The sequence below is a fragment of the Lynx rufus genome, unplaced genomic scaffold (assembly GCF_022079265.1).
Source record: "Lynx rufus isolate CCGP_SWC_20201006 ecotype Redwood Valley unplaced genomic scaffold, mLynRuf1.p SCAF_51, whole genome shotgun sequence".
NCBI classification, from domain to species: Eukaryota; Metazoa; Chordata; class Mammalia; order Carnivora; family Felidae; genus Lynx; species Lynx rufus.
In genome coordinates, this window is record NW_025814869.1 from 381,273 (window position 1) to 406,122 (window position 24,850).

The 24,850-nt window shown below is 44.0% G+C and overlaps 3 protein-coding genes and 2 long non-coding RNA genes across 11 annotated transcripts in view; 3 read left to right on the forward strand and 2 right to left on the reverse strand.

The window, feature by feature from the left end:
* LOC124527579 (gamma-taxilin-like) overlaps positions 1 to 24,850 on the forward strand; it is a 697,565-nt gene that overhangs the window by 291,117 nt on the left and 381,598 nt on the right. The gene's annotated exons all lie outside the window — the stretch shown is intronic.
* LOC124527581 (ras-related protein Rab-9A-like) lies at positions 907 to 7,600 on the forward strand. Of its 2 annotated transcripts, none has more exons than XM_047100678.1 (3): positions 907 to 4,216; positions 4,303 to 4,524; positions 6,489 to 7,600. In XM_047100678.1, the coding sequence occupies exon 3, from the start codon at positions 6,520 to 6,522 to the stop codon at positions 7,123 to 7,125; it is 606 nt and encodes a 201-aa protein (XP_046956634.1). In that variant the 5' UTR covers positions 907 to 4,216; positions 4,303 to 4,524; positions 6,489 to 6,519; the 3' UTR covers positions 7,126 to 7,600. The 2 variants fall into 2 exon arrangements, with proteins under 2 accessions (XP_046956634.1, XP_046956635.1); XM_047100679.1 differs by having other exon boundaries at positions 4,303 to 4,389.
* LOC124527587 (uncharacterized) lies at positions 7,661 to 23,577 on the reverse strand. Its single transcript, XR_006965928.1, has 2 exons — positions 23,496 to 23,577; positions 7,661 to 8,141 (listed from the first exon to the last, which is right to left on the reverse strand). It is a non-coding gene; the product is annotated as an uncharacterized LOC124527587 (long non-coding RNA).
* LOC124527585 (uncharacterized) lies at positions 14,508 to 23,489 on the reverse strand. Of its 2 annotated transcripts, none has more exons than XR_006965926.1 (2): positions 23,296 to 23,489; positions 14,508 to 14,877 (listed from the first exon to the last, which is right to left on the reverse strand). It is a non-coding gene; the product is annotated as an uncharacterized LOC124527585 (long non-coding RNA). The 2 variants fall into 2 exon arrangements; XR_006965925.1 differs by lacking the exon at positions 14,508 to 14,877 and adding an exon at positions 17,351 to 17,561.
* LOC124527572 (oral-facial-digital syndrome 1 protein-like) overlaps positions 24,064 to 24,850 on the forward strand; it is a 37,303-nt gene continuing 36,516 nt past the window's right edge. For all 3 annotated transcript variants that reach the window (XM_047100661.1, XM_047100657.1, XM_047100659.1), the window contains exon 1: positions 24,064 to 24,162. In XM_047100661.1, the coding sequence (XP_046956617.1) occupies positions 24,070 to 24,162 (93 nt within the window). In that variant the 5' untranslated portion in view covers positions 24,064 to 24,069. The remainder of the gene's footprint in view (positions 24,163 to 24,850) is intronic.

Below are 24,850 nucleotides of genomic sequence, written 5' to 3' on the forward strand. Positions count from 1 at the left end.
GGGTTTTCTTCTTCAATATTACTTTGGCTATTTGGGGTCTTTTGTGTTTCCACACAAATTTTAGGATTGTTGTTCTAGCTTTGAGAAGAATGCCAGTGCAATTTTGATTGGGATTGCATTGAATGTGTAGATTGCTTTGGGTAGTATTGACATTTTTAACAATATTTATTCTTCCTATCCATAAGCACTTCACACCAGTCAGAGTGGCTAAAATGAACAAATCAGGAAACTACAGATCCTGGTGAGGATGTGGAGAAATGGGAACCTTATCGCACTGTTGATGGGAACGCAAACTGGTGCAGCCACTCTGGAAAACAGTGTGGAGGTCCCACAAAAAATTAAAAATGGAACTATCCTATGACCCAGCAATAGCACTGCTAGGAACTTACCCAAGGGATACAGGAGTGGTGATGCATAGCGGCATAGGATGCATGGGGAACAAAACTTGTACCCCAGTGTTTATAGCAGCACCTTCAACAATAGCCAAATTATGGAAAGAGTCTAAATGTACATCAACTGATGAATGGATAAAGAAGATGTGGTCTGTGTGTGGTGTGTGTGTGTGTGTGTGTGTGTGTGTGTGTGTGTGTGTGTGTGTACACAATGGAATACTACCTGGCAAAGAGAGAATGGAATCATGCCATGTGCAACAACATGGATGGAACTGGAAGGTATTATGCTGAGTGAAATAAGTCAGTCAGAGAAAGACAGATATCATATGTTTTCACTCATACGTGGATGTTGAGAAACTTAACAGGAGACCGTGGGGGAAGGAAAGGGGAAAAAAATAGTTGCAAACAGAGAGGGAGGGAGGCACACCATAAGAGACAAATACAGAGAACAAACAGGGTTGATGGGAGGATGGGGAAGAGGGGGAAATGGGTGATGGGCACTGAGGAATGCACTTGTTGGGATGAGCACTGGGTGTTTTCTGTAAGCCAATTTGACAATAAATTTATTTAAAAAATAAAACGTTTTGGTGAGGCTTATTTAGATTTCTAGCAAATATATAAGAAGTAGAGAAGTCAAAGTTTGTGTATAAGATGGTAGATGAAAATTTAAGACATGTATCCAAATGAATAACAGCATATATTTTAACTGTATTTTCTGAGAATTTAGATGATGAAGGCTAATAAATAAAATCTCCAACTTTTAATGATTGTGGGCCCTGTTCATGGGCTCTCAACGAATCCATACTTTAGCATTTACCATGTTCAGAATGACTTGGCCAAACTTCAAAGCATGGGCTTTGTTTTTGTGTCGAGTATAAATTATACATCTGCCTCTTGGACAAATTACCTAAAAAAAAAAAAAAATGTTTTTTCAAACATGAAATAAACCTCCCTAAATTCCTATGAAACTAAAGCCATACAGGCTTGCACATAGTAAAAGCTTAAGATAAAGTCTGTAACTTTCTGGAATGTCTTTCATCATGATGATCTGTAACTGTTTGTGTAAAACACATATAGAACGTTACACAAAATGTTCCTTCGCTGGAGAACTCTCTTTGTGAAAATTATATATCCTGAGGAGCTGTCTTTTGCACATATGGGACAGTAACCTTAATCTTAAGAGATAAGGGGTTGTCTCTATATAATAATTTAGGAATTTTCTAAAGACTCTGCACACAATAATTATATAGTTATACATTGAGTTAACCCAGAGACAGCAAGATATGCACAATTGTTGAATTTAGAGATAGAGTATATCTATTTTTTAATTATATTTTATTTTTTCATAATTGATAACATTTCACCAACTAAGTCATTTTAAGAACAGTGACTTTAAACACTACGACATTAAAAATCATTTGTATACCAACTCTGAGTAATAAACATTTTTTTCAGTTTTCATTTTTGTTGCTGTTAATAAACTGAAATTACCACTCTTGAATTTTCAGCTGAAGATATGCAAAAGGAAATGTAAGGTACAAGATTAGTAAATCTGTATTTTTGTCTCAGATATCAGACGTATATAACTTAAATCTACGTAAGTTAAGATATCAAATGTAAACATTCTAGGGTTTTCAAAGATTAAGTACTTGGCATTAATGTCTGCTAAATGCCACCTCTGCATATTTACCAAGAGAGAAGGGAAGACAACTCATATGGTACTTTTTAGAGTTGAGATTCTTTAGAATGGAATTTTAATGATTTGGACTAGGAAAATTTTTTTAGAAATTGATACTTTTAATATGAAATCTCAGGCACCTGGATGCCTCGATTGTTTAAGCATCTGACTTTGACTCAGGTATGATCTCACGGTTTGTGAGTTTGAGTCCCTCATTGGATGAGGTCTATTCCCACTTTGTGTGAGCATGAACCCTGCTCCAGGTTAGCATGAGCCTGCTCTGTGTGAGTACCAGCCCTTGAGCTACACTCTGGGTGACTTCAAACCTGCTCTGGGTGAACTCAAGCCCTGATCTGGGGTGAGCTTCAGTCTTGCTCTGAATGATCTCTAGCTCACTCCTGGTAAACACAAGCCCTGCTCTATGTGATCTTGTGCCCTGCTGCATGTGACCTCGTGCCCTGCTCCTAGTGACCTCGAGCCCCGCTCTGGGTGAACACAAGTTCTGCTGCAGGTAAGTTCCTGTCCTGTTCTCAGTGACCTTGTGCCCTGCTCTAGGTGACCTCAAGCCCAGCTCCAGGTGAGCTGAAGCACTATTCCAAATAACTGAAGTCCCATATCTAATGGGCTTGTGTCCTAATTCAGGTGAGCTCATAACCTGCTCTGTATGAGCTCAGACTCCATTAAGGTAAGTTTCTGCTCTACTCCGGTTGAGTCATGCCCCACTGCTTGTGACGTCATGCCCTACATTGTGTGACCTTGTGCCCTGCTCTGGGTCACCGATAAACCTGCTCTGGGTGACTTCTATCCTGGTCCAGTTAAACTTGTGACCTGCTCAGGGTGAGCACAAACCCCTCTCAGGGTAAGCACAAGCCCAGTTATGGGTGGGCATGAGTCCCACACTGAGTTAGAGTGGGCCTACAAAAGCTAAATCTGAGCGCTGGTTCAGGTGACCTCATGCCCTGGTATGTTTGAACTCATGTCCTTTGATTCATTGTCTTTTGAGCTCAAGTCCCGCTCCCAGTGAGCATGAGTCCTGCTCCTGGTGGGCTTGAGTCCTGCTCTGGATGAGCTCAATGCCCATTCTGAGTGAGCTCCAGCAGCCCTCCGGCTAAATACAGACCGTGCTCCGTGTGACCTCATACCACCCTCCGGGTGACCATGAGCTCCACTTAGGGTGAGTTCATGCTCCACTCCAGGTGAGCACCAGCCCCGCTCGGGGTGTCAACATGCTTCACTCCGGGCAATCTCAAGCCCCTTTTTGCCTAAGCATAGATACTTTTCCCAGTGACCTGGAGCCCCTCTCCAGTTGAGCACGAGAACTTCTCTGGTGAGTTTGCCTTGCTCCAGGTGACCTCAGGCCCTGCTCAGATTTTGCACCAGTCCCACTTCTCGTGAGCACGTGCCCTCTTCTGTGTGACCTTGTGCCCCACTCAGCAGAACCTCCAGACCAACACTAGGTGATCTCTAGCTCAGCTCCTAATGAATGATCTTGTGTCCCACTGCAGTTGAGCAAAGCCTAGTTTGGGGTGACCTTGAATCCCACTCCCAGTGAACTTGTTTTTAGCTCCACATGACCTCGTGCTTCACTCCAGGTGCACTCGAGCCATGCTTGAGTTCAGCCCATGGTCTGGGTGACCTTGTGCCTGTCTCCAATTGAAATGAGCCCTGCTTGATATGCCTTCTTCCCTGCTCTGGGTGACCTTGACCCCCACACCTGGTGAGCTCATGCCACACTTTGGGTGTACTAAAGCCTTTCTCAGAGTGAGAGGTAGCCATCCCCAGGTGAGTGTGAGCCCAGTTTTGATGAGCCCGTGTTATGCTCTGGGTGACCTCATGCCAGGTGATCTCAAGACTCTGTCTTGGTGAGCTTGTCTCACTCTCTATGTGGCCTCAGACCCCACTCGGGTTTTGCCCCAGCCCCACTTCTGCTGAGCACGTGTCCCTTTCTGTGTGAGCTAGAGCCACTGTCCAGGTGAGCTCCAGGTGCCCTGCAAGTGAGCTTGAGTCTTCTTCACATTACCAAGGGCCCCTCTCTTTATGATTCTGTGCTCTGCTGCAGGGACCTTCAAGTGCCGCTCCCTGTGACCTCGTGTCCCTCTGCAGGTAGCTCAAGTCATGTTCCAAGGGACATGGAGTCCTGCTCCTGGTGAGTTCAAGCCCTGCTCCAGGGGATCGGTAAGCCCACTCCAGCTAACCCCGTGCCCCTCTCTGATGACCTGCTTCCCTTCTCAGTGAGACCTTGCCCCACACCAGGGGGAACTCAAGTCCTGATCCACATGGCTGGTGCCCCACTTCTAGTGAATGCCTCTGAAGCTCTGGGTGAGTTCGTGCCAACCGTTGTGTGCCAGCATCTGAGCTATCCAACCAGCCTGATGGCAGGGCCCAGGCGGTGGACGGATTGGTGACTGCAGGGCAACCCACCAACAGTGAAGCTTCTTGTACTCCCGCTTTTAGGTAATTTGGCCTTAGCATTGATCAGGGCAGGCCCCCTACCAGTGAAAGTACCTGGGGATTTGTCATTTGGGAAATTGCCCATGACAGGCCCTGTGGGAAAGAACTGTTGGAGAAAGAAATTAAGGTTCCACAAGAAAATTGTGCAGCCCTACATTTAGCTCTTGCCACCCCCTATAAAGGCTCCTCTACGTAATGGAGCCTTCATATATTTCTTCATATATTTCTCAGACAAGGAAGGAACAAATGGATTTGAAAGCCCCACTCGGGTAACTAAGGAGTGTATCTATGGGCACAAGTTACTGCAACCCCTGGGCCCACTTGGCCTCCAGGAGGTATTCCAGATGATGATTGAACCTAGTTGTTTAAGGTACAGAATGGTTCATTAGTTCCTAGGTGCATTGTCTCTCTAAGAATGCATAAGGCATGGGTTCCTAAGGCCCTCTTGGCCCTCTCCTGGCACCTCCAACTGAGGTGAGCACTTTTGTTCTCAAGCCACAAGTCGTTCAGAGAAACAACTAAGAGGTCATGTCCCTGTAACTGTTCCACTTCAGGTGTTGAGAGATAGGTGACCTTTCATGAAAACAGCAAAGCAAATGGTTTATAGATTATGGATAAACATAGATACATAATGAAAATAATGTAAGAAATTAATGAAGAAGCAGAGGGCAGGAGGGAATGTTATGAGAAAAAAACCATGTTTTTCCTTAAAGGGTAATTACACATAGGAACATTTTTGGAATTAGGTAATGCCAGAAAACATAGATGATGTACACTACAAGGAAATTGGTAACAAATATATAATGCCATGTTTGCCACAATAAAGCAGGCAGTTCAACACACTGCCGTTGTCTATGTTCATTTTAATTTTTGTTTTATTTTAAGTTTTTTTTTTTCACTTTTTCCCCGATGCCATTCATCCTTCAGGAACCCCTGGACCTGCTGGAGCTGGACTCTGGCAGTTGTGTGTCCTTGTGCAACCCTCCCCCTGCCCCGCGCCGGGGTGATCTGGGGCCCCAGTCAGCTTGACCTGTTCCCTGCTCATATGAAGTTGTCTCTCTCTCTCTATCTCTGTCTCTGTCTCTGTCTCTGTCTCTCTCTCTCTCTCTCTCTCTCTCTCTCTGTCTCCAAAAAAAAAATTCCATTGCTGCTGGCACCTGAGTGGCTCAGTCATTAAGGGTCCAACTCTTGGTTTCGACTCAGGTCATGATCTTACAATTTCATGAGTTCGAGCCCGGTGTCAGGCTCTTGGCTGGCAAGGAGGAGCCTACATGGGATTCTCTCTCTCTCCCCCTCTCCCCCCCGCCCTTCCCCAACTTGCAATGTCTCTATCTCCCTCAAAATAAAAAACTTAAAAAAAAAAAAGTCCTGCTGACAATTTTAGCATTCCCAATGAAGACAGCGGAGTCCATTTACTCAGTCATTGGCTTATTTTTGTTCACAGCAGCATCATCTGCTTCTGTCTCTGGTTTCCTGATTACCAGTTCCTATGGTTATAGCAGTAGAAGAGAAAAAGGAGAGGTTATTGAGGAAACCCCTGGCACAAGATGAAAGCCATCAGCAAAACTGTCACTGTGCCGGCAAAGGGGTGTTTGAAATTGTTACAGACACCTGCCTGCTTCCGTCTCCTGCATCTAACACGCCGTGGCAGGGCTTAAAGTGAGGAGTGGGGAATGGTTGAGAGCAAGGTCTTCGGGGTGACAGTGGCTTCGAGTGTTTGCCTCTGTCAACTGTGACCTAAGGGGCTGGGGAAGAACGAGTCCTCACCGCCGTAGGGGAGCATCAGTAGGGCTGTGCCTGGTACGTGCTTGACTGCTCAGTACCTGACCGCTCTTGCTACCCGATGACTTTCTGTGCAGAAAGGAGTGGGGACTCTGCGTTCTGTTTCCCTCGCGCGGACATCTGTCCGCTTGTGCGTGGCAACGTGCGGGTCGGAAGGAATGTAATGGTGCCTTTTTATTTTACAGGGTTCTGAAGTCAAAGATCTTGAGAGTCATAATGGCAGGAAAATCGTCGCTTTTTAAAGTGATTCTCCTTGGAGATGGTGGAGTTGGGAAGAGCTCTCTGATGAACAGATATGTGACCAATAAATTTGATACCCAGCTCTTCCATACAATAGGCGTGGAATTTTTAAATAAAGATTTGGAGGTGGATGGACATTTTGTTACCATGCAGATTTGGGACACGGCCGGTCAAGAGCGATTCAGAAGCCTGAGGACGCCGTTTTACCGAGGTTCTGACTGTTGCCTGCTCACTTTTAGTGTCGATGATTCTCAAAGCTTCCGGAACTTGAGTAACTGGAAGAAAGAATTCATCTACTACGCAGACGTGAAAGAGCCCGAAAGCTTTCCTTTTGTGATTTTGGGTAACAAGATTGACATAAGCGAACGGCAGGTGTCCACCGAGGAAGCCCAAGCCTGGTGCAAGGACAACGGCGACTATCCTTACTTTGAAACAAGTGCAAAAGATGCCACGAATGTCGCGGCAGCCTTTGAGGAAGCAGTTCGAAGAGTGCTTGCTACCGAGGATAGGTCAGACCACCTGATCCAGACCGACACCGTCAGTCTGCACCGCAAGCCCAAGCCTAGCTCGTCCTGCTGTTGATCGTTCGGGAGGTCGCCCGTGCGGTGTAACCAACTCCCGCACGTACACGAAAACACGGGCTGGGGACGAGAATTAGCGTTTGCAGCAACGGACCATCCACTTACAAAATTAAACTAACCATGTTGCTGCCTCGTTAGTGGGTGGGAGGAGGGATCGATCCATCCACTCCTGGAAGAATCAATTTACTCAGTAGTGGCACCTTACACTTGTAATTGGTAATGGTTGTCTAATAACGTTTAATTTAAATACGTAAGTTACAGAGCTAATAAATGAGATGATCGAGACTTTAATTATGATTAAAACAAAACACTTGAATATTCTAGAAGTTACTGGTGTTTTTTTTTTCTCCCCCTGGGAAAATGGAGAACTACTTTTTTATGTGTATATTTTATGTAATTAGCAGTCAATTCCTGGTTGAGGGAGAAATATTCCCTAAAGCAATAATGTTCAGTATTAAAGATGAAAATCAAATGCATTGGTGTTGCAGTTATTTCATGACTTCTTCATTCTCTTTAAAATCACTGAGGTGTTCATATTTTTATTATTTTTTAAATTTTATTTAAATCCAAGTCAGTTAACATCTAGCGCAGTAATGGTTAAGTGTTTCACATGTTGCTTCTCCACATCACAGTTGGGCTCACTGGTAACCAACCACTCGTCATTTGCGTGCCACATACGTGCCCCCAACCCCACCCCAACACAGAAGCGCACTTTGTCACTCTTGGAGGAAATCCTAAGGCTTGTTTGTCCTTTGTGTGAGGGTAAATGAAGACATCTTTTGTTTGGTCGCGTATTTAGTGCCTTCTCCATCACTGAACGTTGTGTAGGGATTTGCTCTCAAGGAGATTTTTTCATCCTCGGACTTACTGATCGAGCGGCTCGCAGTCTTCCGTGGATAAAGTTCATATGCTGCGCCGTTTGTGCCTCTGCCGTCCTCCGGAGGCCAACTCCACCCGCTGGGGGTCATCAGGGGACCTGCCTGGGCAGGGCTGTCGTGCGCTACTCATTGGGAGCCACTGAAAAAGCGTTACCATCATCATTCAGTAAGCTAAGCTTTTGAAAGTCTAATTTCCTAACAAATTGGCTCTAAGCAAAACATTTTAAGATTTTGAATTTGAGAGGATTAAATCTCTCCATTTGCTCAGCTAAGAGACAGTTGTAGTTTTTTTTACTTATAAAAAATGCTCCCCCACCCTCACCCCTGGTGCCTAGATGGCCCAGTCTGTTAAGCGCCCTGATTTAGGCTCAGGTCATGAATTCATGGTTCATGAGTTCGAACCCCACGTTGGCCTCTGTGCTGACAGCTCGGAGCCTGGAGCCCGCTTTGGATTCTGTATCCCATTCTCTTTCTGTCCCTCCCCTGCTCACACTCTTCCTCTCTCAAAAACAAATAAACATTAAAAAAAAAAGATGCTCTTAAAAAAAAATTCCCCCCTCCCAAAATTAATCCTCCATTAAAAAAAAGGAAAAAAAAAAAAAGAAAAAGAAATCCACCATCAACAAATTACTGTATATGATATATTCTTCCTTTTGTTTTTTGTCTAGGGGATTTGTTTTTTTTCTCAGTTAAAACCCATGGTTTTGTGATTTGCTGCTTTCTCTCAATATATGTGGACATATTTCCATTATAGTATATCTAGTTCATTTATCAGCTGTACAGATATTTAACAGTGTATTCAAACCGTTCTCTATTGATGGATATCTAGTAGCAGCATATAAAAGTGCCAGTTTCACATACCTTGTTCAATAGTGGGTATTAGGAGTAAGTTTTTTCTTCATTTTTAAAAAGATTTTATTTTTAAGTGATCTCTACACCCAATGTGGGTCTTGAACTTAGAACCCCAAGATCAAGAGTCACATGCTCTACCAACTAAGCCCGTCACGGACCCCTTGTTCATTTTTTGAATAGATGAGTCACGTTTCAAAATCATAAGGCATAATGGTTTCAAAATCACAAAGCATAAGGGACAAACATCTCTAACCTTGCCACCACCCAGTTCCTGTCCTTGGAGGTGGCATGTGTCAGTTTCTTGGGTATCAAGCTTGATACTTAGTATATAAGAAAAGCATATTGTATTAGTTTGCTGGGGCTGCCATAACAAAATGCATCCTGGGTGGCCTAAACAATGGGAATTTTTCTCATAGTTCTGGGAGCTTCAAGTCCAAGATCACGGTATTGGTAGGTTTAGTTTCTCCTAGAGTCTCTGGTTTACAGATAACCTTCCTCTGTGCTCAGTACCCTTCCCCCCCTACCCCATGTCTCTCTGTCCAAGTTTCCTCCTCTTACAAGGACCCCAGTCAGATTGGATTTAGGGCCCACCCTAATGGGCTCATTTTAACTTAATTGCCTCTTTAATCACCCGTCTCCAAATATGGTCACATTCTGAGGGATTTCTGTCACAACACATGTATTTTGAGGGGGACACAATTCAACCCATAATACTCATATATACGTGTAGGTGTTTACATAGCGTATAGTTTTGATGTTTGTACAGATTTAACTAATACTTTGCTGGTGTTTTAAAAACTAAGCAGCTTTTCAGTAACCTTTTTTCAGCTGAATATTCAGGGATTAGTTGGTCAGAGTCTAGAGCTGGGAAGCAAAAAATGGGCAAGGGAACAGACCTACAGGGTGTAAAGACAGGTGGGAAGGGAGAGTTATTCAGTTTAACACCATGACTTAAAGGGATCCAGGGGGCTGGCTGACGAAGCACAGTGCTGACATGTGACAACTTAAAGGAGGAACTAAACCTGACAGAAAGGCGTCGCCTTCAAACAGAAATAGAAGGAGCTGACTTAGAAGCTCTTCAAGAAACGGCAAATGGTAGCTGCAGATCTGATTCTTTTGTTTGAAGAAAGTAAGAAGTCCTTTGATTGGCTGGTGTTGCCTAAACAAAGACGAGCAATATTGAAACAATAAGAGCTGGTGAACAAAGCAGCCGGGGACCTGGCGGGGCTGGGGGACAGGACGTTGGTAACAGCTGCTGAGCCCCCGGAAGCCTGAGAAACGTGGGCACTGTGCACATGGCCGGGTTTGGGGAGGGGCCCGAGGAGGGGCCCCGGTGCTGCAGTACCGCTGCTCGCCACACGGCGGCAGCTTCTGTGGCTTCTGTGTCCACTGATGGGACGTCTTTGAGACCGGTCAGTACAAGAAAAAGGCACACCACGGAACCTGGAGAATAGGCAAATGGACATTTGAAGCAGGTGTAGCAAATACAGTGCGCAGTGTGGAGGCTGGAAAAGTACAATTCCATGGACGAAGTAACGTTTTTTCACCTGTGAAAAACTCCCTAGTTGAAGTTACAACATCCTAGACGGTCATGTTTTAAGACATTACATGGTCTAATTTTAAAACATTATTGAGGGTGTGGGAGAGGGACAGAAAGAGAGAATCCCAAGCAGGCTCTGCACTGTCAGCACAGGGCCTGATGTGGGGCTTGAACTCATGAACCCGTGAGACCATGACGTGAGCTGAAATCAAGAGTTGGGTGTTTAGCTGACTGAGCCACCCAAGCGCCCCGAGGATGTTCCTCATCTTAAGAGAAAACCTTTACATTCTGTGAAAACGTAAGCTTTCCCCTATTGTATACTAACACCCTGACACCAGTTCTGTCACAATACCAGTGGCTTATGGGCAGTGAAATGTGAAGTAGAAAAGTCCTGTGTACTGCCCGAGGATGCTGAGAAGTCACTGCCATTAGACCAGCAACCAGGAAGGGCTGACATGATGGAGAAGTAAAAGAACACTTCTCAGATTCAGGTGGAGCCTGAGCAGAGCACATCAAGCATCTCTCTACATACATGGAAAATGTGGGCAACAGTGAAGCATCCCAATAAATGAGGACATCAGACTTGTGTGTTTTCTTTGGGGCATTAACATAGATTATAGGTCTACTCCTGACATAGTTCTGCTCAGTGGAGTGCCTAGCATGCTCTTGTCATCCCATTGCTCTTGTCTTCCTGAACCTTCAGTGACATCACCTACTACCACATCTAAGTTTTGCTGGCTCTTCAGCTTTCCTATCAGCCACTGGTCTTCCCCGTGACCCAGTCCTGGTTCTGGCTTATCCACATGCCCAGCACTGCTTTTCTCCATTTGTGGCCCACGTGCTTTCCTAGTGCAGCTCACACCTGAGGTAGCATCCGCTCCCACGCTTGTGGCTACAGTTGCTCTTGAGCTCCTTCAAAGACACAGCCACACACACAATCTGACACCGGACTACAGTAACCCTCTCCCACAGGGCTTCTGCTCCTTGTCCCCATCTCAGCCTCACAGCATGGAGGAAAGGACCATGGTGTACAAAGTGCTCTACAACCCCCTGCTGAAAAGGCGTTGTGGCAGTTCCCCGCATTATTTGCTAATTAAGCGTGGGGCAAACTACACACAGCAAGTCCCCATTCTCTGTCTCCGTCTCTGATGGGGTCTCTCTGGTGAGGACCGCAGACCACACTTCCGCATTTCCAGGGGAGTACCTCTTTCTGCTCCCACAGCTATGGCACCTAGTTTGAGGCAATCTGAGTTCTATAAAATGGGTAAGATAGTTTGTAAACTTTCACTAGGGGAAAGAGGACCAAAACAGTAGCAGTGGCAGGGTAAGTAGCGCTTACAAGACTCCACACTCTTGGACAAACATCTTTATTTAAGAAACCAAATAAAAAGATGGGGTAAAAAATCATGGTACCAGCTTCACACAAGGATATGAGAGCAAACAGAAGTACTTGCCCAAGTTACTCAGGATGGAACAATATTCTGTAGGTGTTCACAATCTGGACAGAACCAATGTGGTTACAGTATCTGTATTTAAGTGGACACTTACCAGTTTACAGTAAGATCCCACTTATCACAGCAGAGCCCTCCCCTCCCCCTTGGTGTACAGCCTAAAAAGTAAACAACACAAACATTAATGTAATACAAACTTTGTTTGTTAACAATTTGACAATCGTAATTTCTTACTAGTCTATCAACCAGTTCACTTGTTAGTTTACTGTCTGAGGGAAAGGCAATATAAGAACATAACCTGTCCCTTTGATCCTGACCTCCCATTTTACAGACCTGGATCCAGGCTTCTGGATTTATAGCACAATCACTATTCCCAGTCTTTGACTGAGGCAGGCATGTGCCATTTGGCACCGTAAAAATTGTTTGCTTCAGCTTCCTGGGCAGTGCTATGCATGCTACCTATGTGGTTTCATAACAACATCTCTAGATGTATTAAAGCCCACATACGTGGGCTGCCAACTTCATTCCCTACTGCAGAAACTGAGTTTTAAATGTGTCTACCAAATCTTGAGAACAACATTTGGTTCAGGATTGTGACATCAAAATCAAGTTATCTGAATGAGTAAAGTCAAAAGCTCATTCTTAATTTTTAGAATAAAGATATTTTCAAGGTTATAAGAAGTGTATAAATAACACTGCTCACAAGCAAATACTGATCTATTGATAATCATAAGAAACTGAATGCTCTGTTTTGAAATATTAAGGAATTTCATTAGGTTTACATAAATTTAGGCTACAGGTAAAACTTTCCCAGGCTATTCACTCAAGTTACTTACAATGTACACATTCCTGGGAATCCCCCATTGTACTGACATTGTTTATATCCAAATTTTTCTCAAGTTAAAAATTTTTAACTCAAGTTAAAAGGTGTTTCTTCCCAAGAAACAACTTTTCTGTCAAATGCACTTGATTAAATAGGAAAATGGGGTTCAAAAGATGGATTCATTGTGAACTAGGAAAGAAGGTATTGGTAAGCTTGTCAAAGTAAAAAGTCTGACAAATCATAGATCTCTAGAAGGAAATCATTTTAATGTTTTATATTAAATCATCAGAGACATCCAAAACAAAAGTCTAAAGATCACGTTTTTAAGCTGCATGAAAATGTTCCATTGTTAAACAGTAACGTCCCCTTGAGGAAATTTTTGTCTTGGGGTTTTAGTTTTGAGAAGTAATTATGGCAAGCTAACGGTGGTACGATAAGTGTTGCCTATATAAGCTAAACAAACTTTCAGGATTCACCCTGTGTGTGAAATACTAATCTTCTCACATTAATTATAAATATACGGATTAATCTGTAAGGCCCTTTGGCTAAATAAAACTAAAATCTACCATATGCTCACAGTTAAAAAAAAAAAGAAGTTATACCCCAATGCTATTAGGTTACTCTTATGCAGTAATTTTTTTAACCATCGGTTTTTAAAACTTTCCTTTGACACGTGGCTAAGTGATCAGTTTCTCAAAGAGTGTAATGAGTATATCACAATATAGGTGAAAAAATTGTTAAATGGAATCACTAATAAGGAAAAGGAGTTAACTAGTTTTTATAGCTTAATTCACTTGATGTTGTCCATCTTTATTAAGAGGGCTAAATATTCTTATTTGCTATTTCTGACTAGGAATATTAATGGTGCTGATATGCAAAAAAATCCTGTTGAAGTATAGAACATATAAATTACTAGGAACATACTGGTAGGAGTGCACTTTAACCATCAATGTCTTATTAGTATTTTATTTTTTCTAATTAAGGCTCAAGAAATACAAGTGGCATCACTCTCCTTGAGCGACTGTTTGGTAAACTTTCCAACAGTTTATGATCTATAGTCATTGCATTGTAACTTACTTGTAAAGAAGATAGAGAACATTTTAGATTAAAATTATGAATAAATTTCCCTATGTAACCTGCTTTCTTCTCTTTTCAGGGTTCCCTAATGAAATCAACACTATGTGCCAAAAGGGGGAAACTGAAACCAATTTAAAAATAACAAGTCCTCTCCTGTACATATTAGCCTGTCAGGGAAGATGTGCTCAATAGGGAAGTTACCAGGACTACCTCTGACAGGGGCAGAGCTAGTCTGAGATGAAAACCACATTATGTCAAGGAGGTACCGCAACAGGCCAGTTTCCAGTCACAGTTGCAATCCCTTTCTACAATCAGATTTGAAAAGTAATAGAACAGGGGCGCCTGGGTGGCGCAGTCGGTTAGGCGTCCGACTTCAGCCAGGTCACGATCTCGCGGTCCGTGAGTTCGAGCCCCGCGTCAGGCTCTGGGCTGATGGCTCGGAGCCTGGAGCCTGTTTCCCATTCTGTGTCTCCCTCTCTCTCTGCCCCTCCCCCGTTCATGCTCTGTCTCTCTCTGTCCCAAAAATAAATAAACGTTAAAAAAAATAAAAAAAAAAAAAGAAAAGTAATAGAACATACCATAATTAATAATCTTAGAAATAAAAAATACTCAGCTGATAGGATATCCTTCCACTTAGTCACATGCATTGTATTTTGTGATGGAAAAATAATAACTTGGGTCTGAAGTTAGGTTAGTTTTATCTTAAAGAAAACATAAATTTTTAAAGTTAGAAAATAACTACAAAATAAAATCAAATCAATCTTATGGTTCAGATTAATCTCAGTTTTATAGGAGACTTGGTTTTAAAATTATTCATTCACAAATGTGGGGTTTTTTCCTGGTAAAAAAAAAATAAAAGTAGCTCCCTAAATGGCAATTTCCACCTGACACTCTGAAGTCCCCAGACTCATAGTCTGGAATTTAGGTCCCATGTTGTTCAGGTTTGTTACTCCAACCTTCAGAGATCTTCGTTAAAAAAGTAAGGATATGATCTGCAGTAACAAAAGTTGAAATAAACCACTCATTGAACTTGTCCAGTTTTCAAGTACATGTTGTTCGACAGCCACATGTTCTCGTCTATGAGGTCAAGAGCAGCAGGAGCTATGAACTGGTTCAGGTGACGATGATCATCCTAGACGACATTGTGAATAGTAGCATATTAACATTTCCAGACAGCATTGAGAACGCCACCATTTCATTGTGTAAATTCTACGCACAGTTTTCTAAGGGGTGGGTGGGGTGCATTTTCTGCTTTTACTTCATTTATTTCTGTCATGGGATTTACAAAAGATCTTAAGTGTTTTCACATCACAATCTGATTTTTAACTTGGTATCTAAAAATTAACAAATGAAACAGCCAACTAATAAATGAAATGTACTCAACAAACTATACAGATTAAGTTTTTAATTTCGCAAGAAGGAAGTTACCAAATTCAGTAACCACTGAAGAATGTGAAGAAAGAGTCAGTTAAAAAAAAAAAGATTCTATTTTAAAGACATTCACGTTTTTAGAGAAGACATGAAAAAATACCTAAGTGTCCTTTATGGATAAAGAACAGCAGTTTAGGTAGGCTGGAGCTGAAGAGGTGAAGGAGAGCTACAGAGAAGTGACCTTGGCGTGGGTCTCAGGGTCAGCTGGGGTTGGGGGACATAGGGCTGCACTGGAACATGAGACAGCTGAGGTGGCACTCTTGAAGGCCTAGCACAGGCCTCTTTTAGGTGAATGGAGCTCACCTGACAAGGGACCTGGGAGAGGCAGGAGGCCATGCTCAATCCTGGCTGTGAGCAGTCACCTGTCTCAGCAGCAGAATACAGTCCTATCAGAGTGGAGTGTCCTTTTTGTGGGCATCACCAGAGGAGGTGGTACTGTCCCACCATGGTGCAGAGTGGGAATTCTCAACCTGGAATAGTTTTACTCCTGTGAAATTCTCTATTTCCAAAAAGAAATTTTGCTGAAGTCCTAACCGCCCCACCCCCAGTACCTCAGAATGTGGGCCATATTTGGAAAGGCAGTCACTGCAGATGTGGTCAGTGGGGGGTGGGGAGGGTGGGGTGGGGTTAGAGACACCTCAGGGGGTTTAGAGACAGACAAGCACATAGGGAGAAGGCCATATGAAGACAAGAGTTCTGCTGCCACAAGCCAAGGAGCTACCAGAAGCTAGGAGAGAGGCCTGGAACAGGTCTTCCCTAGCACGTTGAGAGGACGCTGGCCATGCCTACACCTTGTTCTCAGACTTCTAGCCTCCAGACCAGTGAGGCCATGAGCTTCTGTTACTCTAGGCCACCTGGTTTGTGGTGCTCTGTTATGTGGGACCTGGGAGAGGCAACCTGATATTACCTGCTTGCTGTAGACACTGTTCCTGCGACTGGGCTGGGGGAGGGCTTCCAGTTGCCTTGGAATCCCCCCTCCCCCCGTCGCACAGCTCAGCATATCACCATGATGAAGCGAATTTACTCCTTAGGGAAAGAGATTATTTTGTGCCTGGCTTACAGCTGTGTTTTCCATCACTTTACATGGATGATCAATCACGAGACTAGAAGAAAAATGTAAAAGAAAAATGCTCTGCCTACCACAAGGCCACAAAACTATGTAAGCAGCCGAGTGCCACATGGCAACCATTGCTACAGACACTTCAACAGGAAGTTGTAATGAGCAATGCACTCATATGGATGTGGGAAAAATAGTGGGGCAACAAACCACCTGACAGAGAACACAAATTTCTACATATTTTAGTGGCAAGATTTATAATTTTTTTTTTTCAACGTTTATTTATTTTTGGGACAGAGAGAGACAGAGCATGAACGGGGGAGGGGCAGAGAGAGGGAGACACAGAATCGGAAACAGGCTCCAGGCTCCGAGGCATCAGCCCAGAGCCTGACGCGGGGCTCGAACTCCCGGACCGCGAGATCGTGACCTGGCTGAAGTCGGACGCTTAACCGACTGCGCCACCCAGGCGCCCCAAGATTTAAATAGTTAAAAAAGCATCACACACTGGACATTATGCATGACAATTCATTCCAAAATTCAATTCTTGTCTTGAAGGCCATGAAAGCTTATTTTGGAACTTGGGAGAAACACAGCATAACTTGCCAGCAGTTTATTAGCAACATGGACGAGTACAGAAAGATGAGAGGGACCCAGGGATTCTCAAGACTGTAGGTTTACTATGAATGGCAACATGTTCCCTTCTGAACCAAGCTTGTTTTTTTGGAGGCATTACTGGCAACATAGAAGTTGGGTGGCATCACCAGGGAGGACAGCATGTGGGCACCAGTCAGTAAGTGGTGCAGAAGGTCACTGAAAACTGCTCTAGTCTCAGAGGCAGCAGGAGGACACGGAGGCAAGGGTCCTTCAACCCTCCCAGGTGTAAATGGATCTACTATGTAGATTACTAATGGACCTAGCAGAGACCCAGGACATCCTGCTAGTCTGTGCCAAGTGTGTGTTGGATTTAAGGGTGAATAAATGACTCAGAGGATGGTCCCTTGCTGGCTTCTATCACCCTGTGGGACTGCAGAGCAAGCCTCATTTAACTGTGACGGATTCCAGCTACCTCCTGTGTTCAGATCTCCCCCCTGCTGTAAAATCACACCACACCTTACGATTACAACAGCATAACAACACTTTATTGTTTATGTTCCGTATGCACTTTGGATTTTATTACATTCCATATGCACTTTATTGTTTATGTTTCCATATGCACTTTGGATTCTGCTTTTCCAGCTGGCAAAAACTCCATTTCAAAAACTGGATTATCGTGGTGGCCAAAAATTACAAAGTAAATGCTTCCAGACATTGTCTTCAATATAAAACTCCTAATTAAATGAAAATAACACACATTTTTAGTACTTCATACTGAAAACCAAAAATGTATAACAAGAAGTCTAAAATTCAATTTTTTACTTAAACCTGACATTGTAGAAGAGAACACTAAGCTTGTCATGTTTTCCAGTATACTGCCATAGACATTTGGCTTTCTGACTATACAAATTACATGCTGTGATATGTCCTGTAGAATCCAGTACTTGAATTTTCATAAGGAAACTGGAAGACCTCTAATACAAAATCATAATAATAACATCCTCATGACCTGAAAGTTTGGAATATTCAGAGTAAGGTGAGCCAAACTTGGAATGGACCAGTTAGCATTATTAACACTAACAATGGGAGAAATGAATAAAGGGTGATTTTGTCCTCTTCTTATCTGAAGTATGTATGCTACAAATCTAAGTAGCAATATTCAGAAGAATATCCTCCTGCAATATTCAGAAGAAAGGAAGACATGTGGCCCCTGGCTGGCTCCGTCCATGGAGTGTGCAACTCCTGATGTTGCAGTTGGGAGTTCAAGCCCCAGGTTGAGTATAGAGATGACTTAAAAATAAAATCTTTAAAAAAAACAATAAGAAATGAAGACACAGTTTTATATTCTAGAAAAGATGAAAGAAATCATAATCCAAAAAGAAAGACATCTGAGACATTAAGAAGTCTTAGAACTAGGGTTAACAGGTTTGCTGAAGAAATAAAATGAAGAGAATGTGGGGGGGAACAGTTGCAGGGGAGGATCCATGCTTCTGTGGCTTTTAGCACAATCAAAATCTGCACAGACGGACAGATGGGTGGAAGGATTTCTGTATGTACTTTTAGCACAGGGTCTTTGGAATCAGACAAAACTAGATTCAGGTCTAGCTCTGCCACTTAATAATGTGACCATAAATAATAATAATAATGTGTCCTTAAATTCCCAACGTCTGTTTCCTCCTGGTGGGAGAGACAGAACGATAATAGGTCCCTTAAACAGACCTTGAGGATTACACAACCTAATGCATGTGAAGTATCGGGCACAATGTCTGGCTCATGGGAGATGCTCAGCAAATGTGATCTAGAACAACATGGAGGAGCATATGCACAGGGAGGTGTGCTGACACGGCCTCCACCTGGAGCAGCAATCTGGTTACCTGAGAGTAGAGTCTCATGGACAAATGTCAGAGCCTAGGGCTAATAGAGCCACACTGAGAGTTCTGCTCATTCATACAGAACATCTGAAACATATTTCCTAATGAGCACAACCTTTTGTTAAGGAAATCAAAGCACAGCTGGCACTTTTACCTCTGGACTTGGAAGGCCCATGAGTGGAAGACAAGGCAGATGGAACTTTCTTTTGGCACACTGAGGTCAATGGGATTTCAATGGGGCAGGAGTTGGTACACCGCAGCCTGCATGCCAAATCTAGCCTTGTCCATCCTTTTATTATGGTCTAAGGCTGCCTTTGGACAACAGAATGGCACAGTGGGACAGGTGCGACAGAGAGCATCTGACCCTTTACAGAAAAAGTCTTTTTTTTTTTCAACGTTTTTTTATTTATTTTTGGGACAGAGAGAGACAGAGCATGAACGGGGGAGGGGCAAAGAGAGAGGGACACACAGAATCGGAAACAGGCTCCAGGCTCTGAGCCATCAGCCCAGAGCCTGACGCGGGGCTCGAACTCACGGACCGCGAGATCGTGACCTGGCTGAAGTCGGACGCTTCACCGACTGCGCCACCCAGGCGCCCCTTTAAAAAAATTTTTTTTTCAACGTTTTTTTATTTATTTTTGGGACAGAGAGAGACAGAGCATGAACGGGGGAGGGGCAGAGAGAGAGGGAGACACAGAATCGGGAACACAGAAAAAGTCTTAGTGGGAAGATGAGAAAAAGACCCAAACAGTAACAGTAACAAACACAAGCAGTAATGCTATAAAAGCTACGTAGAACCAGGAGAATCAGCACTGATTCTCAAAAGAAAGAAATTCTCAAGGGGAAGGGGGATGGGAGCTGGAAATGTCAACAAAGTAGACAATGATCTCATTAATTGCAATAGGTTTCACGGCTAGAGTGTGCCAAGGGAAGTGCTTAATTTCTTCACTACAAACACTTAAGCAGCAGCAGCAGCACACTATACACATAGAAGGAAGCTAAGCCTCATTCCTATACCTGCAGAGTGTCCGTACAGGGTGAGGATAAACAGAAAGGGGACCGAAGGAACCATAACCACATAAAGGTTATGTCGCAAACCGTCCCGCTGGGCAGAACTTGAACTGCCAAGAATCTGATTTCACAGCAACTGAAGGAGTACTGTAACTACTGGATTCTACAGGGAAAGCTGGAAGGTTACTCCTTTAATATTTGAGGCTTATTATGCTCAGGTGGTAGGCAAAAGGAGATGCACTTTAGAAGTCTGTGCTGTCTGATACACTCAAGTTTCTGGTAGGGGAGGTGGATATTCTATATCTGCACCGTCCGATGTGGTAGCCGCTGGTGGCTACTGTGTCTGCAAGACTGAATCTGGAACTTCATTTAATTTTAATTAATTTAAATAGCCGCATGTGGTTAGTGGCTACTGTATTGGACAGTGTAGCTCTAGAACAGTGATTTGAAACTTTTTTTAAGCTTTGCAACCTCTTCCACCTTCCCTCCATCCACAAAGCAAGTATTACTTAGAACTACAGTATGTAATACAAAAAAGCAACTGGCTGTGTGTGTGTGGGTGTCTGCTCGATTTTCCCATCACCCAAAACAGGGGCCCTTCAAGCATCTCAAGGACGACTAGGTCTCGAGGTATGGAGGAAAGGCTACACACAACTTGGCAATGGATTAAACTGGGGAACTGAGGAAGCAGCAAGAATCAAGGATGTTTCCAAATGCCTGACTAAGATGATCAAGCAGAATATCAAGATGAGTCTATTTGCCAAGAAAGGAAATAAGAAAGGGAAAAACGAGGGATGAAACAACACATCAATTCTGAACATGTGGTGGTAGTCAGAACAGCATGCCCTACGGTTTCTATATCCTAATCTCAAAAATTTGTGAGTGCTAATGTATGGGCAGAGGGGAATGAAAGCTGCAGGTGGAACTGAGGGCGCTTGTCACCTGATTTCAAGATCGGGAAAGGATCCTGGATGAGTCAGGTGCACCCAATATAACTAAAATGATCTTTAAAAGTGGAAGAGAGAGGCCCACGAGAAAGGTCAGAAGGAAGGTCACGAAGACGCCACGCTGGCGGGGCTGAAGATGGAAGAAAGAGCCAGGAGCCAAAGAACACGTGCGGCCTCAAGAAGTTGGAAAGCACAAAGAGAGCCATGCTTCCTGCCAGCCTCCAGAGGGGAGCACAGCCTTGAGAATACCTAGATTCCAGCCTAGTGAGGCCTATGCTGGACTTCTATGCTGCTACGGAACTGTAAGAGAATAAATTCACGTTGTTTAAGCCGCTCAACTGGTGAGGATTTGTTTGGTAGCAGAAAACAAATGTCAAGGCTGAAAAGCCTGCAGGAATGAGAAAAAAGAAAATACTCAAAGTGCTAGCAAGAAAGTCTCTATAGGGAGACTGAGGACAAAGGGAGTTCGTTTACCATGGGACAAAGCTTTCAAAGAACTGTGGGAAAGGCCCAAAGGAGGGGAATGGGAGACCGGGGGACTGGGGTGCCTCAAGGGGAAGCTACTTGGAGCAACTTGGGGATGATAATCTAGAGAACAGAGGCTGTTTTTGTCTCCCAGCACACATCCCTCATGCTTGCAGCAGAGCCTGGCACATAGTAAGGGCTCCACGCCTGCAGAGGGGAACTGCGTGGATGGGGGCAACAGCTGAGATGGGGTCAGGTAAAGCTAAAACACAAGAACAAGAGGCAGGCTGGGATTAACTAGACTCAATGCAGAAAGGAACCTTCTTAAAGTTCTAGTGCTGAGGCCTTCATGGCCTAGAGGCCTAACCGAAGTCTGGTCAAATGATTTTTGCACCTTTGTGTGAAGCTGAAGTTGAGACACTTGTGAAGAAACCCTCCATGACCAGAGACTGGACTCTCACCGGGGGTAAAAACAGCAGCTGTCACTGAAGGCTATGGTGACCTGAGCTGCTTTTGAGACGGACAACTAAAATTAACGTAGTGATAACAAAAAGCTCTGGACTACCCTGACCTGAGAGAGGGTGTATACATGATGTAAGAACTAGGGCATGAATGGGGTGCCTGGCTGGCTTGGTTGGAGCAGCAAACAACTCTTGTTCTCAGGGATGTGAGTTCAAGTACAACACTAGGTGTAGAGATTATTTAAACCTTCCTAGTTAGTGGCCTCCAACCCTTTTTTATAACCATAAAAATGATACCACAAATCTGTGAGGCTAGCATTAGAAGTGCAAAAGTGCAAAATGAATGGAAATGTGTCAAAGAAGAAAAACAAATGCCACCTTACACTACAATCAGGAAAAACCAGGGGAGAAAGGTCACCTGGCACATAATAACAGAAGACACAGGTCTGCTGAACTCCAATTTTCTCAAAGAGCATGATTTTCAACCTTTTTTTTTTTTTTTTTTTGACAATGTGCCTGTGCACAGAGGAAGGGCACAGAGAGAATCTTAAGCAGGCCACTTGCCCTGTGCAGAGCCTGACCTCTGGTGTGGGGCTCCACCTCATGACTCTGAGATGATAACCTGCTACCCTGGTGCCCCAAAGAGCATGATTTTTTTAATTAAAAAAATTTTTTAGAGGCTGCCAGGTGGCCCAGTCAGCTAAACCTCCAACTTTTGATTTTGGCTCACGTCATGATCTCATGGTTTCATGAGTTCGAGCCCCACACCAGGGTCTGTGCTGACAGTGTGGAGCCTGCTAGGGATTCTCTCTCCATAAATAAATAAGAAAATAAATAAATAAATAAATAAATAAATAAATAAATAAATAAATAAATAAATGAAAAAATAAAAATATTTCTGAACTGTGTTGGAAGGAAATGCTCTGGAAAAAAGAGCTAGTGAAGGAACTAAGGATATTTAAGCTGAGGTGGGGAGGGGAAGAACTTTCTGGGGGTGGGGAGTGAGAAACAGCAGGATCTTACCATCAAATATAATACATGCTATCTAAAAGAAAAGAGATTCGACTAGGGATGGCAAATGGGTCACTATTGGTGAGCTGGTTCTCATTAACCAGTAGTGACTGCCAGGACCTGGTGCTGATTTAACATGGAGACAAGAAAGCTCTAGCAGGAGAGACAGCTGTAATCAATGATCCATATCTTGTGTGGGTTTGGGAAAGGGCAGTACCCTACTTGAGTGCCACGTATTTAACTCTGGACTAGACAGACCTTCCAAATAGCTCCAGAGCCGAGCCTTGGGCTGCTCCTTTGAGGTCACGTAGAAACTCCTTTGGGTCAATGTTACTGAGCAACTCCTAACAATTAAAATAGAGATACCACGCTGCCGGTGAGAGGACTAAACTCTTACTTTAACAGGACAGTGCCCACGATTAATTTTCCAGCTCCAAATGACAACCGTATCGTTAACAACAAAACAAAACCCGGTTTGCTGAATGAACCTAGTGAAAGGCAAGACAAAGCCAAGCTCCTGAGCTGGCCGACGCCTGCCGGCCTAAACGCGATATGCCCTGGCCGGGTGGCCTGTGATAAACTCAGCCGACCCAGGGCTGACCAGATCGGGCCCGGCTGCCCACCCCCGCGCGGGGTGAAGACACTGGGCCAAGACCCGCGTCACGCGGGACCCGAAACGTCCTTTGGAGCTCCGGCACCTACCTGTTCCATCTCCTACCCACCCGGCGAAGCCGACTACGGAAACACCACCTCAGCTCCCGCTACACACCCGTCAGTGCTCTGCAGCATCTTTGGGAACGCCCTGGGAAATCCTCGCGAGACTCGCCGCTGAGCTCTCACGAGAAGTCGGAGGAGCTTCCGGGCAGAGGAGCGCGCGGCAAAACGCGTGCTCCTTGACTCACCCGGTAACTGCCGTTTGGTCTGGCGGCGTCCGGGAGGGGTGGGATCAGCGCTGGGCTCCACGAACTCCCGTCGTACCTTGTTTTCTCTCGTAGCCTCACTACCGGTCCCCGCCCTCCAGTTGCGTGGGAAAGTCACGCGTGGACCGCGACCCCGCCCACCCGTGAGAACCGGGGAGAGAGGAAGTGCGTCTCTGCTGGTTTAGAGTCGAAAGCAAAGTAAAAAGTTCAGCTGTCTTGTTCTTCTTGGCTGCCCCCTCCAGGCAGGGAATGGGCTCAGAAGGCAGGGATTCCCCTCGTCCTGAGCCTGCAGCTGGGGCTGGCTGTCAACTCGGGCCGAGACAGCACGGGCGGAGGGGCGGGGGTTCGGGCGAAGCCGGCACCTGATGTTTCAGGTACATACACTGCCTCCTCCTCGGGACCGGCGGAAAAGGGGTCTCTTGTTTGCTTTCCTTATAGCTCCTTTCATTCCCCCTCCTACCCGCTTGTCCTCTTAGGATTTTTCGGGAGGCCACTTGTCTGTTCTCAGAAATTCATACGCCAGATAACCCATAACCATTCTTTCTTCCAGTTCGCCATGCCCCCCACATCTGACGTGTTGAGTCAGGATGAACTGCGAAAAAAGCTATACCAGATGTTTAAGGATCGGGGTGTACTGGACACGCTCAAGGTATCCCTTTTAGGCATGTCTGTCACATAACTTTTCCAAGTGTAATCTGTAGCAGGTAGTTCCCATTTAAATACATCCAGATATTGGGTCTTAAAAATAGGACATAGATTGATTTGGTGAATTACATTTTTCTGCTCCTGTAAAACTCTTTGTTCTGGAACAGAAGTCTTGAAAATAGTTTAGAGTTTGAGTCGTCTTAAAAGAGCATATTCAAATAATAGGTTTACCAGACTGATATTAAGGTAGTACGGGTAACTTTATAAAATGAACACATTTTAGTAAAGTTGGAATTGGTTTATAAACCTAGCTTGCATGTCCTGAATTAATTAAGTGGTTTTGTAATAGTACTCACTCTTGAATGAGGGATATTGACACCATACAGGAAACATTAAGTGTACTCCTTACCATAGAATAATTTGGGGAATAAGAAATTTCTTCCTTAAAATGGATTGAAATGTATCAATATTTGGGCAGCAAATATTAGTACACATTGTATGAACAGCAAGGAGTAGGATTAGCTCATGTTTTAATTATTGTATACATTTCAAAAGCGTATTTTATATTGAAAATGTCAAATTAAGGAAAAGTGATCTTTTTAAAAAATTTCCTCCCTCTTTGTTTTGGTAATTTAAACATTTCATCTGAAAAATTAAAAAAAAAAAAACATGGAGAAAAAAAAGACATGGAG